General features: G+C 42.0%; 2 protein-coding genes across 4 annotated transcripts in view; one reads left to right on the forward strand and one right to left on the reverse strand.

The window, feature by feature from the left end:
* The window catches only part of METTL25 (methyltransferase like 25), a 403,498-nt gene extending 401,307 nt beyond the window's left edge, over window positions 1–2,191 (reverse strand). For 2 of the 3 annotated variants that reach the window (XM_077471887.1, XM_077471885.1), the window contains exons 1-2: window positions 1,717–1,885; window positions 1,383–1,594 (exon numbers count right to left, since the gene is read on the reverse strand). In XM_077471887.1, coding sequence (XP_077328013.1) covers window positions 1,383–1,594; window positions 1,717–1,718 — 214 coding nt within the window. In that variant the 5' untranslated portion in view covers window positions 1,719–1,885. Of the gene's footprint in view, window positions 1–1,382; window positions 1,595–1,716; window positions 1,886–2,066 lie in introns of those variants that run through there. The other variant, XM_077471886.1, reaches the window with a different exon arrangement.
* A 21-nt stretch (window positions 2,192–2,212) lies between these two features.
* On the forward strand, window positions 2,213–16,130 carry CCDC59 (coiled-coil domain containing 59). The gene is made up of 4 exons (XM_077471888.1): window positions 2,213–2,454; window positions 5,890–6,130; window positions 8,431–8,521; window positions 11,322–16,130. Exons 1-4 carry the CDS (start codon window positions 2,226–2,228, stop codon window positions 11,481–11,483), a joined length of 723 nt encoding a protein of 240 aa, XP_077328014.1. The 5' UTR covers window positions 2,213–2,225; the 3' UTR covers window positions 11,484–16,130.
* Window positions 16,131–19,039: the final 2,909 nt, after the last annotated feature.

Consider the following 19,039-nt stretch of genomic DNA (forward strand, 5'->3'; position numbering starts at 1 on the left):
AGGTGTCTGTCAGCTGCTTTAATGAAAGCCACACAGGGAGATCGGTGATTATAAATTCCCCCACCGCCACACTGATCATCCCTGAGTGTCCAGATATCTGACTAGGTATCGGGAGCATTTGCAGAAGTACAAGTACAGGAAGTCGTCACTGCACATCACTAATCACAGGCAGCGAGACATTTCCCGATCTCTGCAACTGTGCATCGGGACAATGTCTCACTGCTTGTGATTAGTGCGTCACAGTGCTGACTTCCTGGCGGCTCTGCACGTGCTGTTTGCGAATACACATGAGCTCATCCTTAGTGATCAGCTATGTTCGAAGGACATGGCGGTCACAGAGCATGTCCGATGTGCACCGCAGGAGGCAGGAAGGCCATCTGTTGACGCCTTCCCAGAACTGGACGACTGTACTGTAGCCGCCTTTCATCTATAGCTCAGTTGGCAAGTGGGTAAGTGAGGTGGAGAACATGACGTCAATGCCCTGTCTGCCTCTCCACCTTGTCCAATCAGAGAATGCTTTGCATTATTAGAGAAAATGCAAAGGGTTCCCTAAACAGTATCTGTGCTGAGCAAGTGACCTCCTGTGTTACAATGCAGCAGAACTCAACCTTTGCACAGGACACAGAAGCTAGTGGAGATCATTGGATTAATGGTGCCTACTACAGTGAATTCAAGCTTGTAGAGGGATCACACAGATATGGCATACATAATTACATTGATCCAAGCTGGATCAATATATATCAAAACTGCCGTACCTAAACTTCAGCTTGAAAGCAGTAGCAAAGTCAAAAAGTTGACTTTACCTTACAGGTAAGACTATAAAAAAAGTCTTACCTGTAGGTGCCTTTGAAATGATTTCAACTTGTCCTGCTTAATAAATATTGGCATTGGCTTAAAGGAGTTGTAAACCCTCATAGTTTTTCACCTTAATCAATTCAATGCATTAAAGTGAAAAATCTTCTGCGCTGCAGCTGCACCAAAGAGCCCCTATTTTTCTTACCTGAATGTTCCAGTGATAAGCCCAGCAGCTCCAGTCGTTGTCTCGGGTCCTCATTGGATAAACTGATAGCAGCAGGAGCCAATGGTTCCCACTGCTGTAAATCAAATCCAGTGACACGGGAGCTCGGGGGGGGGGGGGGGGGGCAGAGTCGTGCTGTCTGTGTCAATGGACGCAGCAGCAGGACTCCGGAGTGCGCATGCATGGAATGCGGCTCTCTGTGGGTGGCATCCAATGAAAAGTAGGAACCAGGAGCGCTGCTGGGACATCCCAGAAAAGGAGGATTGGGGCCGCTCTATGAAAAACCCTTGCACAGAGCAGGTAAGTATGTTTGTTAAAAAAAAATAAAATAATACATATCATTTAAGAAGTCAGTATAGCTCACCTCTGCATCCATGCTCCAACTCTTGCTGCTGGCTAAAAGCTGACAACACAGCCTCTGGTGACACAGCAACCTGGTTCTTCCATACATCTTCTGTGTAGAACTCCACAGAATGTGCCCCCGATATCTTTGTAGTGGTCTCTATGAACTGCAGCAAGTTTTTCACCGCCTCCTTCACCCGATCTGTGCTGGCAGAAGATAACTGGGCAAACATCCTGATGGACAAAAAAAAAAAGTTAATAATAAAATGCATTGAGGGCGTGTGTCTATTTATTTATTTCAGTATGATCACATGACAATAGTGTGTGAGTGCGTGTGTTGGCCACATGCTACTTACATGTCAAATCCCTGTACATAACATACACATCACTGTGTGCTGATTGTTTTGTACTGCCCTGACAGTGGAGACACTTCTCCCACTGATCACCTCTCATATGACAGGTCTGGAGGAACACACATGTCTCTCCTGGGTGCAGGAAAGTGACGTCACTGAGCCACGTGACGCTAGCTTTTCCTTGCTGTTTCCTTTCTGTCGAGAAGAAATGCCTCCCCAATCTAAAAGTGCCCGGGCTGAAGGGCGCATGCGCCCGGAAGGAAAATGGAAAGGAGAGGACTAGAGAGGGAAGAGGATGAATACTGGGCAGTACACATACACAGCACAGTCATTAGACAGTAACGTCCCCCTACCTGTCCTATAAGTGGGAATGTACTGTACACTACTGAATCATTACACGGTGCTGTGTGTTTGTGTCACCCAGCTCCACCTCTTTCTCCGCAATACATCTCCACTGTAGGAAACCATATGATGCGCTTACGTCATCAAACGGCGACTCGTGGAGGAGTAGCATGGCTTCCTCCGGATCAGGGGGCACACAGCACAGAAGGAGAGCCGGGCCCGCTTGGGGAAAAGGAAGGGGGACGTTTAATAAGGGCTCCGGGGATGGAGGAAGAGGGGCCGCTCAGAAGAAAGCGGAGCCCGGTGGCGTTTTTGTGCAGAGGAGGCGTGTACAGAGAGGGGATAAAGACAAGAGGTGGAAGAACGCTCAGCAGCTCGCAGCGGGCAGTACCAAGGAGGGTGAGTGAGTGCCATGGTGTACCCATGCCTCCCAACTGGTCCTCATTTGGAACAAAGTTCCTCTTTCCTCCTCATTTGTCCCTATCTATATAGTTGTATATAAAATTCTTTACTTCTCTATCAAGAAGTCTTCCCCAGTGCTAAACCTTTCATTCACATTCTAAGCTGCTGCATTTGTAAAGTCCAAAATCCACTATAAAAGGATTAGTAGTCATAAAAATTATGGATCTTCTGCTTTAACCACTTAAAGTGGAGTTCCGCCCAAAAATGGAACTTCCGCTTTAAGCACTCCTCGCCCCCTTACATGCCACATTTGGCACGTCATTTTTTTATTTTTTTTGGGGGGGGGGAGTGGGGGCTTCATTAGGAGGGGGACTTCCTGTCCCACTTCCTCTTTCTGCCCAGGGACTGCCAAGGTGACTCCCCCTTTCGTGGCCCCTCACTCTAGGCGATCTCCTGGGACAAGTGAGAGGTCCCAGGAGATCGCCTGTCCACTCCGGGAGCGCAGCGCGACTCGCGCATGCTCGACCGTGAAGCCGACAGCTGTCGCGGCTGAGTGCCCGGAGTGGCAATGGAGGCGCCGGGGGAGAGGAGCGACACCCCCGTTCAGCCGCTTCGATGGACCATGGAACAGGTAAGTGTCTGTTTATTAAAAGTCAGCAACTACACTTTTTGTAGCTGCTGACTTTTAATAAACATAAAAAGCAACTCCCCTTTAAGGACCGAGCCTCTTTCTGAGATTTGTTGTTTACAAGTTAAAAACTGTTTGTTTTTTGCTAGAAAATTACGAAGAACCCATAAACATTATACTTTTTTTTTTTTTTTTCTAACACCCCAGAGAACAAAATGGCAGTCATTGCAATACTTTCTGTCACACCGTATTTGCGCAGCAGTCTTACAAGCGCACTTTTGTTTGGGGAAATTTTTATTTATTATTAAAAAAAAAAAACCCAACAGTAAAGTTAGCCCAACTTTTTTAATATTGTGAAAGATAATGTTAAGCTGAGTAAATTGATACCCAACATTTCACACTTCAAAATCGCACCCGCTCGTGGAATGACACAAACTTTTACCCTTAATAATCTCCATAGGCGACAGTTACAGAGGAGGTCTGGGGCTAGAATTATTGCTCTCGCTCTACTGATCGCAGCGATGCCTCACATGTGTGGTTTAAGCACCGTTTTCATATGTGGGTGCTACTCATGTATGTGTTCGCTTCTGCACGCAAGCTCAGCAGAATGGGGCATTTAAAAATAAAAATAATCTTACCTTTTATTTTTACACCTGTTCTTTTTTTATTTTTTTAGTGCCACTTTTATTCCTATTACAAGTAAAGTAACCATCCCTTGTAATACAAGAAAAGCATGACAGGACCTCTTAAATATGAGATCTGGGGTCAAAAAAGCCTCAGATCTCATATTTACACAAAAATGCAATAAAAAATAAATGTCCCTTTAAGAGCTATGGGCAGAAGTGATGTTTTGACATCGCTTCCGGCCTGCAATGATATGGAGACGGGTGGGGGCCATTTTCCCCCTCACTCATGTCACCCAGGGGAGAACATCCGATTGCCTCCGCCGTTGCCGTCAGCTCCAGTAAGTGTCGGAGGGTACCAATAAGTGATCTCGTGGCGAATCTGCCGCAGAGACCACTTTTATCTTGACGTGGACCGAATGCTGAAGAAGAGGATACTGGGGTTATGGCAGCTAGCTGCTGCTATAACAACAATTTTCATCTTCAAAGTAACGTTGTATAACAACGGTGGGTGGTCTGGAAGTGGTTAATGACTCCTGATTTGGCATGTCATTTTTTGGGGGTGGTGGGTGCTCGATTTTGACAGGTACCCAGCTTCTGCTTGTGGCGCCAGGAGCAGGGGTTCTCCTCTCCCCCTCCCTCCCGTCAGATTTTTTAACGGAAGTGACGTTCTGTCCTCACCATCTTGCTACACCCCACACTCCTCCACAGTAAGGATACAGTGAGAAGATGGCATCTTGTTACACCCAATGAAGTCTTGCATTTCACACTTATTTTTAACAGTAAACTCAGAGTATATAGTGAAATTCAGTATTTTGAAATCCTGACTGTTTTGATGTTGAAATTTTAAAGCAGTGGTCTTCTGTCACATTAGTAAACCTGTGAGATCAGCAGGCTCACCGCTGCTTTTAAAATTCAACATCCAAATTGTCAGGTATTTCACTATATAAACTGAGTTTACTGTTAAAAATAAGTGTGACATGCAAGACTCCGGTGGGTGTAACAAGTTGTCCGCTTGCCGCCTTCTCACTATCCTTACTGTAGACGAGTGCAGGGTGTAGCAGGATGGCTGCAACGGAATGTCGCTTCCGTTACAAAACCTGACAGGTCACCTAATCTGATGAACCACTGGTGCCATGGAGAGGAGAAGCGAGGCTTCAGGCAGCCGCATTGCTGGACCATGGAGCAGGTGAGTTTAAAGTCAGCAGCTACACTTTTTGTAGCTGCTGACTTTTAATAAACACAGAAATGGCAAGACAGCTTTAGCGGAATTCCGTCTGGAAAATCATCAGAGCAACGAGAATTCCGATCGTGTGTATGCGGCATTTCATACAAGATCTCCTTCAGATGTTACTGAACACCATAAATTCCTCCACATCTCCCTTGTGTTGGAGGGATTGTGGGTTCCACAGCACACTTATACATATATTGTGGTCATGCAAATAATTGTCTAATTGTTGATCTGATGTATTCAAGCTTATCCATGATGTCACTCACATTGATACTTCCCTCACCAGAACTTGCTATCTTGAATTTAGGGATAGAGGAACCCCCCCCCCCCCAAATCACTCAGATGTATAGTTGTTCACATTTTATTATCAGCTAACTGACCGTCGCTCTAAACTGTTTCTAAAATGAGCCCGGCATGCTCAGAGGTTGGAGCCCTGACACGACTGCACAGAGTTTATGAATGTATGTTCAGCTCCAGCAAAGGACGACTCCACTTAGTTCAAGTGGCGTAGTCTCAGTGGTCCTTCTGGTATAATGAAGTATTTTCTAAATCTGTTTAACAAAGTTAATGTAACTGTTCAAATATTCACGTCATACCTATGTACATTCTGTTCTGTATAAACTAAGATGCCTTACCTTTTTGTATTAGTGAAAAATTGCACTTATGGTAGAATTCTTATCTACTCTATCTAAGCTAAGCTATAGTAAAAAAATGTTTTATTCCTATCTTGAGTTTGACATCTGTTCATGATATCCTGCTTTTCTTGTCTTGAACTGGATTTAAGTTGTCTAAATGTAATAATAATAAAAATCTATTGAAACGAAAATATGTAATGCATATAATCCAACCTTTTCATATACATTTTTTTTTTCTCTCTTCAGCAAAACCAATGAACTTTAATTATGACCAATACTTTACTTATTTTTTATTTTTTTATTATTGTTGTATAGGGCAAGGCTTTGCTTTATGGAGAAAACAAAAAGTGCAGTTGGAATATAAAAAGCTACAAAGAAAGCAAAAGAAGACCACAACTCCAAAAGATTTGTATGCGGACAATTACCCTGAACATTTAAAGCATCTCTACTTGGCTGAAGAAGAAAGACTGAAAAATCTAGAAAGAAAGAGGAAGCCTGAGGAGGACATCGCACAGACCACAGAGGAAAGGAAAGAAGAAGAAGAAGTAGTAGTAGTGTAAGTTTACTGGTCTGTTGAACTTTGATTTATTTTACCTGTACACTTCTTTGACACTTTTAATGGACAGTTAACATACACAGGGTAACTTTAGTTTTCAGCTTTAGTTTCATATCTTTATCTGTTTATAATACTGTATTCTTGCATGTTCTGCTTTGTGAGCAATTATTTGCTTAAAAATACCTTTAAAGTGGTTGTAAACCCTTACAGACCACTTTGAACTACAGTTAAGCCTAGATTGGCTGTAGGTCCAAGAAATATCTCCTTAATCTACATGGTTAAGGAGATATTTCACAAAAAGAGGGCACTGCTTTCTACGGCGCATGCACGTAGTAGACAACGGTACAGGCGCAATGGGAGCGCCGCACATAAAGGCTAATATGCCGTCAATGACGGCATCGCGGCTCCGGCCAATCACACAGTGCCGGAGCCGCGAGACCCAGAAGTCGCACCGGGATACATGGCATCGGTGGAGATGATGATGAAGGACCGCTTCAGGGGCTTTGTTCTCAGGTAAGTTATTCATAATGAGCTTTTTATTTGAGAGGTTTATTTATTTTTTCATTTTTATTTTTATATATATATATATATATATATATATATATATATATATATATATATATATATATATATATATATATATATATATATATATATATATATTTTGTCTGGGTTAACTTCCTCTTTAAAAGGTACAGTCAAGAAGGCCTTTGGATTCTCACCTAGCATCCTCTGAGCAAGCTCCATCCTTGTTCAGAGCCCCACACACATACAGTGTGCTCTCTCTCCTGTCACTAGGGCTAAACTCAGCAGCTTATCCTGATGACAGAGCTGATTTTTGGAGATTAGGTGTTTTTTGGACCGGCTATGATGAGGATGCAAATGGCCTAAAGGTTTTGCAGATATGTTAATATTTTTAAAAGCTGCTTCATTTGTTACCTGCTGGGGATTCTTAAATGCATAGACTATTTTTACAGAGATCAAACTTTATAAAATGCCTCTTTCAAGCTGTTCCTGTCCTCACTCTCTCTGTTCTAGCACAGCTGAGTAACTGCCACACCCCCCCCCCAGCACCTCTGTTTTCACAAAACGTTTATTGTAAAGGAAAGAAGGGAGCTTGTCTGACCAAGTCTGTGTGAATAGACGCTCCCATCAACTTTACATATTGTCATAGTTGACTTGTATATGTTCTCACATAGATCACATGAATAAAATAAAACGCATGAATGAAATTGGTCACTGCTGCTGAAAAAATATAATTTAAACAGTTCATATGTTCAGAGCAAAGCAGGTGCTGAGAAGATAGACAAGTCCATAAAAGGGCTGTGGTGGGTGACTCCCGTGGATATAGATAGAAAATGGGTGCACTTCACACAAAATCCTCCACATGGGGCTCCACACGTCCCCAGGGGGTTAAACTCACCAGAAAACCAAATATAATGAGCCTTACTCCAACTGTCAGCACAATCACTTCTGATTTACACTTCCATCATCCGGCATGTGTATTGAACCTGCACCTCCACTCCAGGTTTACACCTCTGTTAATCAGCAGTAGCAGCAGCACATAGAAAGAAATAAACTCCACATCGAGTAGATCCTTTTTGTTTAAACACTAAAAGCAGTTTCTTATTTTGGCAAATGAAGTAGGCACTTAACATGGCCAGTAAACCATTAAACAGTTAAAATTGCCAAGCACAACGGATCCCACAACAGATCGCACAGCCGGATAGCGCACAGTAATGTCCGCCAGCCCTGTTCCGCTTGTGTTATCTAATCATATTATATTCAGCTTACACATGGGCTACTGTCCTGTAGCTGTGTTTGTCCGGGTCTCAGCGTTCATAAGCGTCACTTCCGGTCGCCGCAAAGCCACTCCCTGACGGGTTTCGTCACTAAGACTTTGTCAAAGGGGTGCTTTGACAAAGTCTTAGTGACTAAACTGGTCAGGGAGTGGCTTTGCGGTGACCAGAAGTGACGCTGTACCAAAATTTATAAATGCGGTAGGTGGTCGGAAGTGCTTAACAAAGCCAGACATGTTTTGTAGTCCAACCTGGGTGGCAACTATGGCTTCCTCCATAAATACAGTACAGTTAGTGGGTTTTGTCACCTTAAGACAGGACGTTGGTGGCAGGATTACCAGAGAAAAAAAGCCTGAAAACGAAACTGCATTATATTACATTTTTTGGAGGAATTTAAATACACTTTAAAATTAATAGCAATGTGAAACATTAGTGTTTTTATATATATTTTTTTTATTTTTATTTTTTTATAATTTCAGTATAATTTATTTTCATGTGCAGGCCAAAAAAGAAATTCAAGAATAAAACATCGATACAGAAGGCAAAAGAAGAATATCAACGAGTTCAGCGCGAACGAGCAAACAAAAGAAAAGTAAGGACTTTATCCTTAAAATCAGGATACATCAGTGGTATATGAAGTCACCTAGCAGTTCTGCACGTTATGTTAAAGTGGTTGTAAGCCCTGCATTAAGGTCAAAAACTTTCTGTGCTGTGTCCGATCCCATCCAGCGATGTGCATGAGCGCAGCGGCTCCAGCCGTTGTCTCTCTCCTCATTGGACAGATTGATAGCAGCATGAGCTATTTGGCTCCTGCTGCTGTCATTCATAAGCTATGACACGGGAGAGGGGTGGGGCCAAATCCTGGTGTCTGTCAATGGATGCAGCAGCGGGACTTGGGAGTGAGCACGCACAGGTGCCCCCAGGGAAAGCGGCTTTCCGAGGGGGCACCCAGTGAAGAGGAGGGGCCTGGAGCCCCGGCGTCGACCCCAGAAGAAGAGGCCCGGAGCTGCTCTGTGCAAAACTATTGCACAGAGCAGGTACGTATGGGCATGTTTTTATTTTTTGTTTTTTAAATCAAACATTTACAAACACTTTTTAATGACTGTAATGCCTATTCTACAATATAAATTTGGCATTACATTTATTTTTTTCTCTTCCCCCCCAGTTTGCTTATGTAATGATATAACCTTAATGTACTTCCTCTGTTGCGGAAAAGAAAAATATGTATCTATGTTCTAAGGCTGGACTTCAGCCTCCAGTTTCTTTATATAGAAAACTCCTTCATGGCTTCCTTATATATGTCCTGCAGAATTGGTGAATTGTTAGTAGAGTGAGGTGGTACTTCAGCAGCTGTCTTCAATAAAACACACCCTGCAGCTGCCCTCTCCCTCCAGGAGATTGCTCCTCCCCACCTCTCTAGTTACATGCTCCTCCAATACATTCATTGTCATTGAGCAGTGCTCTCCCTGAATGCACAGCCGGTGTCTTGCTCTGTTTTTTGGATCATTTTGTACATTACCTTATTCTTGCATAAAGTGTTCATTTGGCAGTGTGTGCAGAGTGTACAATCGCCTAAGGGCCTAAGTGGAGCAGAGCTTTAGTAGCTTACCATACACTATATAATGTGAATGTACAATCTCCTTTAGATCTAACATCTACTAGGAAGTTCAAGGGCCTGCCTGAATGCATACAGAGTGGTTGGATAGATAGGTGTGTCCTCTTTTTATATAATTTTGGTAAATCTAAAGGAACTTGTACAATCGGATTGTATAGTGTGTGTGGCCACTTTTTATACACCTAAAATGAACTAGTTGCACTTTCGGTGCCATTAATTGTCGACACCCCAAACGCAGAAGCAAGTGTGCATTTTGCCTTGTTCAAAAATGCGCAGTAAATAATGCATGAATTGCAACGTGACAAAATATTAAATGGGCTACTATGCTGCGTTTGTCGCATGTAAGGAAGCCCATTGAGATCAATGGACTGCTCTATGCATGTCACATGCTCCTACTTTGCTAGGTGTGAAGGGGGCCTGAAAGTGAAATTGGGGTGTTTTTTAGATTTACCAAAACTTTCTAATAGGAGGACCCAACTGCACAATCGATTCTATTTGTATACAGTTGGGCAGGACCTTGCACTACATAGTTGTTGGTAGATCTAAACAAGATCATACAATCAGATTATATGGTGTATAGCCACCTTTAAACGAAGAAGTAGGAAAGTAGGTGGAAGTAAAAAAGAGGAAGTCCAGTAATGAGGGAGGTGGGGTCCATAGAGGTAAAACATGCTGTGATGCAGTAAAGCAGTGTGATGGGATATGAAAGAATACACACACACACACACACACACACACTCTTTCACGTAGGGGTGTACTCAGTTTGAGATAATGTCCAAATTGGGCCCAAAGTGTCAATATTTTGTGTGTCCATCATTTTCCAGCACTGCCTTAACCCTCTTGGGCATGGAGTTCACCAGAGCTTCACAGGTGGCCACAGGAGTCCTCTTCCACTCCTCCATAATGACATCACAGAGCTGGTGGATGTTAGTGACCTTGCACTCCTCCATCTTCCATTTGAGAATGCCCCAGACATGCTCAATAGGGTTTAGAGACATGCTTGGCCAGTTCATCATTTTTACCCTCAGCTTCTTTAGCAAGGCAGTGGTCGTCTTGGAGGTATTGTTTAGGGATGTTGGAATACGGAGTAGATATTGCATGCTGAATGTGCCCATTATTCCAGCTGAGTAGTAAATGTCTTTCGGAAGGTGCTTATTTACTGCTAAAATCTATCTCCTGCTTGTGTATATGGCTAGATTTTGAGTCTCTTCCTTTCTTCCCAGCACCTCGTTAAGGATACTGTTGATGCTGCACTTCAAAGGCCCCCAGGTCCTACAGCCACAAGTAACAAGCCTGCAATCTAACTTGCACATATCTCTTCAGGCTAAATCAGGAGTGCTATGCAAGTCTCATTTTGGTTTTTACTAGCGCAGTCTTTCCACAGTGGAGCACTTTCTAGAACATAAAATGTGCACTTGATATAAAATGTCAGGCTCTAAGCGGTTACTAAACTGACCGTGTTGCTAAAGTGCAGGCACATGCGTGTTAATCTCCAAATCCCTTTCTGTGTCAGCATGGTTTGTTTGTGTAGATCTGACACATATTGCATTCTTAGCCAGTAAGTACATGAGCAAACAGCCTGCCCCCTTATTTCTCACTCATTGTTAGGTCCTTTTGCTGGAGGTACTGCCAAATATAGACAAGGCTAAAAAAGGGCTTTATTTTGATTTTAGATCATTGGTGAATAATTCTCTACCATTTCAGGTGTTTTCCTTACCCCCCCCCCCCACCCCATATCAATAATATTGCATATAACAAATACGTTTCACATTTTTAGGAAGCAGAGGAAAACAGGAAACAAAGAGAAGAAGCAAAAGAACTCTACAAGAAAAAGAAGATGGAAGCTTTTAAAGTTTTGAGCACTAAAACAAAGAAAGGACAGCCCAACTTCAATGTCCAAATGGAGTATCTGCTTAAAAAGATACAAAGTAAAACCTAGTTTGTTAATGTGTATTTTATACTAGTGCATCATCAAAGGTGCGTTTAAGGAAATGCATCCTTTCTTTGGAGAGGTTTTTCTACAAAAAGAAGTATTTTAATGACTTTTATAACTCCCTAAGTTAACTACTGATATCTTATTTAACAGGGTTTGTTAATTGTTTCAGCAATTAAAAACAATTGTGTGTACCAAATACAGTAGATCGCTGGGTGCTATGGGTTTGTATCTTGTGGATACTAATGGTCAAAATCTCAACAAAAAAAAAAAATTGTAGGATGGGATAAATGCAAAGGAACGGTTTTCTTTTTGACGTTTGTTGCCTTCACTATAAATGCCACCTTTAATCAGATTGTTGCAACAAGACAGTTCACTATATTGCTTCTACGAGGCGTGTTTTGTGAAAAATTAAAGTTGAACTTTAGGTAGTTCAAAAAATAAAGCAGGTCTATAATCATTAGGGCATCATTAAATGTGAGCTGTATACGTACCTGAAATTGGTATCGGCCTCTTGCAGACTGACAATGTTTGGGAGGAGATGGAAAGATGAGCCCATCCCTATATAGCTTCACCTTTCACTCTCTAGTCACAAACTGGAGTGGGTCCAGATCCAAGACAACCTGGGCTCAGAGGAAGTGGTTTAAATGATGCTGGCCATCAAACTATGAGGACAGCTATCTCCAAAGGATGTACTGTGGTGAAACTTTCTCTACTTAAGGTGAATATTGCAGCAAAAGGATTTGCTTCCTTTTACTAGTGAGCTGTGATTGACCCACAGCTAACACGTGGTATCTGGGCCAATCACAGATCACACTAGTATTTACAGCTGTCATGAAGCCATTCATGGCAGTTCAAAGTATTGCTAGTACAGTGATCTTCATTGTATCAGCAGTCAAAGTGTAAAATAAAAAAAAATCCTTGATCACCCCTTCAGAGTAGTACAATGTTACTATAGTAACATTGAATTACTCTGATAAATTTAACCACTTCAGCCCCGGACCAATTGTCAGCCTAAGGACCAGAGGTCTTTTTACAATTTCGCACTGCACTGCTTTAACTGGTAATTGCGTGGTCATGCAATGTTGTACCCAAACGAAATTTGCGTCCTTTTCTTCCCACAAGTAGAGCTTTCTTTTGATGGTATTTGATTGCCTCTGCGATATTTATTTTTTACGATATAAAAGGAAAAAGACTGATCATTTAAAAAAATATATATATATTTTCTAATATTTGTTATAAGAAAAATCGAATGAACGAAATTTTAGTCATACATTTAGGCCAAAATTTATTCAGCCACATGTCTTTAGTAAAAAAAAATGCCAATAAGCATATATTTATTGGTTTGCGCAAAAGTTTTATAGCGTCTACAAACTAGAGTACATTTTCTGGAATTTACACAGCTTTTAATTTATGACTGCCTATCTCATTTCTTGAGGTGCTAAAATGGCAGGGCAGTACAAACCCCCCCCCCCCCCCCAAATGACCCCATATTGGAAAGTAGACACCCCAAGGAAATTGCTGAGGGGCATGTTGAGCCCATTGATTATTTTTTTTTTTTTTTTTTGTCCCAAGTGATTGAATAATGACAAAAAAAGTTTACAAAAAGTTGTCACTAAATGATATATTGCTCACACATGCCATAGTTATATGTGGAATTGCACCCCAAAATATATTCTGCTTCTCCTGAGTACGGGATACCACATATGTGGGACTTTTTGGGAGCCTAGCCACGTACAGGACCCCGAAAGCCAATCACTGCCTTCAGGATTTCTAAGGGTGCAAATGTTTGATTTCACTCCTCACTACCTATCACAGTTTCGAAGGCCATAAAATGCCAAAATAGCACAAAAACCCCTCAAATGACCCCATTTTGGAAAGTAGACACCCCAAGCTATTTACTGAGAGGCATGTTGAGTCCATGGAATATTTTATATTTTGCCACAAGTTGCAGGAATATTAAATTTTTTTTTTTTTTGCACAAAGTTGTCACTAAATGATATATTGCTAACACATGCTATGGGCATAAGCGAAATTACACCCCAAAATACATTCTGCTGCTTCTCCTGAGTACGGGGATACCACATGTGGGGGACTTTTTGGAAGCCTAGCCACATACGGGACCCCGAAAACCAAGCACTGCCTTCAGGATTTAAATATAAAACGCTATAAAACAAAAAACTGTTAGCGATTGCAGGGATCAGGCCTGACTCTGCGATCGCTGCAGTTATGTGTTTAGTGTTTTGTGAGTGACAGTGATCGATACTGCACTTGGGTGGGCTGGGCGGAGGGGCAAAACGCAGGTGCTAGCAGGTATCTGGGCTGATCCCGCTAACAATGCGGTTTTTTTTTGGAACCCTAAACTGCTGGGGACGCTAGTATAGATCTGATCAGATATTGATCTGTTCAGATTCTATACCACTACAGGAGGTGTATGCTTTGCGCGTGGGTGTTAGCGGCACTGGCACTAACCTAGCGCTGCCTGGGGCGACGCAGACCCTGACCCTAAAACCTAATTTATATCACCCGCCGGGTGATCAGGGGGTTAAACCTCTATTGGGTAATAAATGGTGGGTGCCCTGATGCTATAAAAAGCAAACTAACTAACCAGCGTCACCAGTGGCACTGATACGGTGATCGCTGGTGCAAGGGTTAACTAGGGGCAATCAGGGGGTTAAAACCTTTATTGGGTAGTATATGGGGGTACCTAGCGCTATAAAAACCTGGCGGTGAACCTAAAAAAATAGCTACCTAGCGGCACCAGTGACACTAATGCAACGATCAGAAAAACAATCGCTTAGTGACACTGGCAAAAGGGGGTGAAAGGGTTAACTCTAGGGGCAATCAGGGGGTTAAACCTTTATTGGGGGGGATAGGGGGGCTACCCTGGACCTAACACTAACTGCCCTGACAGTTTTTACTGTCACAACTGACACTAAATGCAGTGATCAGTAAATAAATGATCACTGCAATCAGTGACACTGACGGGGGGGATTTGTGTGCCTATGTGTACCTACATGTCAGTGTAGTGTTGGTGCACACTTACTATGTGTTCTCCTCGCAGTCCGGTCAAAAAGACCACCCCGAGGAGAGTGACATCACTTCCTCCCTGCCTGTGTTTACACTACACAGGCGGGGAAGCTTCTCATTCGCCAGGAGCGATCGAGAGGGGATGGCCAGAAACCAATGGCCATCCCCTCATCCCAGATCGTTCCTGAAGCCAAACGGACCGCCGCAGCCAGCGGAAGGCAAGCACCTACATGTACGTGCTTGTGCCTGTCGGTGCCATCCTGCCGACGTACATTGCCAATGCGGCGGTCCTTAAGTGGTTAACATGAGGATGACGGTTGAAATTACATAGTGTTTTTTTTGTTTTGTTTTTTAAATATGGTCACCAGTCATTGTCCCTAATCACCGCCACGGCAGTTATATCATAATGTTGTACTGCATGTGTGACGGTATGTAAAAAACAAAGCATGCCTCTTACTAAATAACTTGGATGGTCTACTTTCCAAAAAAGGGGTATTTATACTGTTGTGGGATTTTGGGGCCTCAAACAATGAGATCAGATCAAATATATATATCTCATAGTTTGTGGACACTATATAATTTTCCCGCAAGCCAATTAATATACACTTATTAGGATTTTTTTTACCAAAGACATGTAGCAGAATAAATTTTGGCCTAAAGTTATGAATTTTGTTATTGGAAATGTTTTATAATGGAAAGTATTGGGGGGGTTCAACATTTTCAGGCTCTTCATTTATATAATAAAAAAAAAAAAAAAACCTAGTGGTGATTAAATGCCACCAAAAAAAAAGCTTTATTTGTGTGAAAAAAATTATATAAATTTCAATTGTATACAGTGTTGCATGACTGCTCAATTGCCAGTTAGGCTCACACTGCGGCCGCAATGGCGGTAAAACGCAGTTTGTTTTAGCAGCGCTTTTCGGCCACTAGCTGGGCGCTTTTAACCCCCGTTATTGGGCGAAGAAGAGGTTAAAAGTACCCGTGTTGCAGCTCTTCCAAAGCGATGTCCATTCATTCCAATGGACAGGGGTGGTTTAGGAGCGCTGTATACAGTGCTCCCAAACAGCCCCAAAGATGCTGCTTGCAGGATTTTTTTTTTCCCGTCCTGCAAGCGCACTGCCCCAATGTGAAAGCACTCTGGGCTTTCATACTGGGGTGGCTTGAGAGGCAGTTTTCAGGTTCTTTACAGTCGCTATTCTTAGCACTGAAACGCCTGAAAACTGCCTTCAGTGTGAAAGGGGTCTAAATGTAGCGCGCTGCTGACTAGTAAAAAATGGCCTGGTCATGCAGGGGGTAACATTTTCTGAAGCTTACGTGGGTATTGAGCTTTTTATTTTTAGATTGTTTGGCTGATATTCTGGTTTAAAGAGTGTTCTATGTTTGTCACATGTATGTTCAGAAAAGTGGAGCTGGGTAATTTGTAAGAATATTGGTTTTGTGTGTTAAAAAAAAAAAAACTGAAAGTGAGCTTACATTTCAAAGTAGGAAAATGAGGAAAGAAAGACCAGACATTGTATATGCTTGCGTGTGCTGATTCCATTTTAAATTGTAAAGAAATATGATCAGCATGACAGACATTCAATTATTGTTTTTTAAAAAGATAAAACTGCATTAAGCATCTAAGCGTCCATGTTTTATTGCTTGCAACAAATGCTGTCATGGAGGCACTTGACTTTGTGGATAAACAGAAGTAGGTTCATCTTAATTATACAGTCCAAATGGAGGCTTGTGTGAGCTAAAGCTAGTCTATCCATATTTCAAGTATGCTGAGAGATCAAGCCATACACTAAGAATGAGCACATTTTATTGTAAAAGTGGCATGTAATAGTCGATTATCATTCAAAAGTACTGCCCCAAACACAGATCAAAAACGCAGTGCATTTGCGGTCACCAAATCTTGTAGTTCTGCAGTACCATGCAATTTGACGCAGAGCGTTTTGTCTTTTCAGGAAGGTGTTTATTGCAAGCATACATGAAAAGAATTGTACAACAAAACATTTCCAGAACACATACGTGTAGATTATCCATTCCTTGCAAGTGGTAAATGATCAGATTTCTAGTGGAGTAAAATTAATCTACGTGCCTGAAACAATGCCCCTGCTTCCTTGTAGAATTTCTGCTTATGTAAACTGTCCATTAGGCCAGTTTACAATAGGCCAATATGTATTCTACTACGCATTTTTGGTAAAAAAAAAAAACAATAAGTGTATATTGGTTTGCGCAAAAGGTATAGCATCTACAAACTATGGGATATATTTATGGAATGTTGTGCATTTTTTATTTTTTTAGTAATGGCGAAGATCAGTGACTTATAGCGGGACTGCGATATTGCAGCAGACAAATCGGACATCAACAGACACTTTTGTCACTTTGGGGACCAGTGACACTAACACAGTGATAAAAATATGTACTGTCATTTAACCACTTCAGCCCCAGAAGATTTTACCCTCTTTCTGACCACAGCACTTTTTACAATTGGGTATTAGTCGTTCGCTCTACCCAAACAACATTTTTCCCCACAAATCGAACTTTCTTTTGGGGGTATTTGATTACGTCTGCGGTCCTTATTTTTTGCACTAAAAAAAAAAAACATTTTGAAAAAAATATATTTTTTTTAACTTTTTGCTGTAATATACCCAAAATTAAAAAAAAATCTTCAGTTTAGGCCAATATATTCTACATATTTTTGGTAAAAAAAAAAAATATCGCAATAAGCGTATATTGATTGGTTTGCGCAAAAGTTATAGCAGCAACAAACGGAAAGATTTATGGCATTTTTATTATTATAATAATTTTTTTTTTGCGACAGACAGAACGGACACTTTAGACTTTTTATTTTATTTTATTTTTTTTAGACCATTGACAATTATACAGCGATCAGTGCTATAAATATGCACTGATTACTGTGTAAATGTCACTGGCAGAGAAGGGGTTAACTGTGCATTCTAACTGCATGGGGATGGAAGTGACTAGGAGAGGAGACGTATATGGTTTTTCCTACTTAGAAACAAATGATATGGCTCCTCTCCTCTGACAACACAGGGAATTGTGTTTACACACAAATGCTTGTGCACGCTATCACGCGTGGCCAGCGGCAATCATGCTAGCTAGCCAGCCATGTGCAAAAAGTTAACATCAGGGGTGATCAAAGGGTTAAAGCGTTTGTTTACCCCCAAACAAAATCCTGTTCATTTTAAAGCATTTTATACAGAACAGTGCTTGTGCCGTGTCATTTGGCCCCCTGTAATACCTGGCTGCACCCTCCCCTTTGTAATCTAACCACGGTGTATTATGGTTGCTAAGCCCTGACACAGTGTTCAGTTTACGTGCCTCCATCCTCCGAATAGCCCTGCTATCTGTCTCCTCTGTGCTTTATCCCCTCCTCCCTGCCTGTCACCCCGTGACCGTGCCCACCCCCGCAACTCCTGCTGCACAAATAATGTTCATACCACCCCCTCTGTGTTCTAATCCTGTGTGAGTGATTTATTAAAAAAAAAAGCCTGCTATACCTAATTTTCCAGCTCTTCTCAGCGATCGGCTGACTGTCTCCTGCTCTCCTCTGCCGAGTGACGTCAGTGGGGGAATCTCAGCCCCATCCGCTGCATCTGTCAGACGGGGAGAGGAGAAAGCTAGACGATCATGTGATTGCTGAGAAGAGCTGTAAAATGAATAGCAGGCTTTTATTTATTTTTTTTCTTTAATAAATCGCTCACACAGAGGCACACAGGATTAGAACACAGAGGGGATGGTATGAAAATGTGAAAGTGGCTTAGCAACTACTTTAAATGTGTGCCTAGCCGGTGATTGGGTACTGTGTGAGAGGTACTTTTACTAGATCACCGTTTGTCAGTAGGGAAGGCGTTGACCCCCGAATGGATCAATACCTTCCCTACTGACAAAACGGTGATATGCCTTGTTTATATAGGAAGATTGACATTCTGGCTCTCTGCCTAATCTGCGGGTGCCGGTGGACATAGAGTCTGTGATACCCTCAGATCAGCATGCATGCGCATCCCGGATCCAGAAGTGCAGGATCAGGTAATGGGTATGTGATCCTGCACAGCAGAGCTGCCTTGCCGCCCTATACAGTGCCTTGAAAAAGTATGCATACCCCTTGAAATTTTCCACATTTTGTCATGTTACAATCAAAAATATAAATGTATTTTATTGGGATTTTGTGATGGACCTACATAAAGTGGCACATAATTGTGAATTGGAAGGAAAAGCTCTGTCAGATTGGATGGAGAGTGTTTGTGAACAGCATTTTTCAAGTCTTCAGATTTGGATTCCAAATTTGGGCCATTCTAACACATGAATATGCTTTGATCTAAACTATTCTATTGTAGCTCTGGTTGTATGTTTAGGGCTGTTGTCCTGCTGGAAGGTGAAACCTCCGCCCCAGCCACAAGTCTTTTGCAGACCCTAGCAGGTTTTCTTCTAAAGCCCCATACACACTATCAGATTTTCTGCTGAGTTTTTCCTTCATTTTACCAAAACCTTATAATATGAGGTCAAACCTTAGGAGTTTCAAT

This window comes from Lithobates pipiens, unplaced genomic scaffold, assembly GCF_037356315.1.
Source record: "Lithobates pipiens isolate NorthernLeopardFrog02 unplaced genomic scaffold, aLitPip1_a1.2 Scaffold_8, whole genome shotgun sequence".
NCBI classification, from domain to species: domain Eukaryota; kingdom Metazoa; phylum Chordata; class Amphibia; order Anura; family Ranidae; genus Lithobates; species Lithobates pipiens.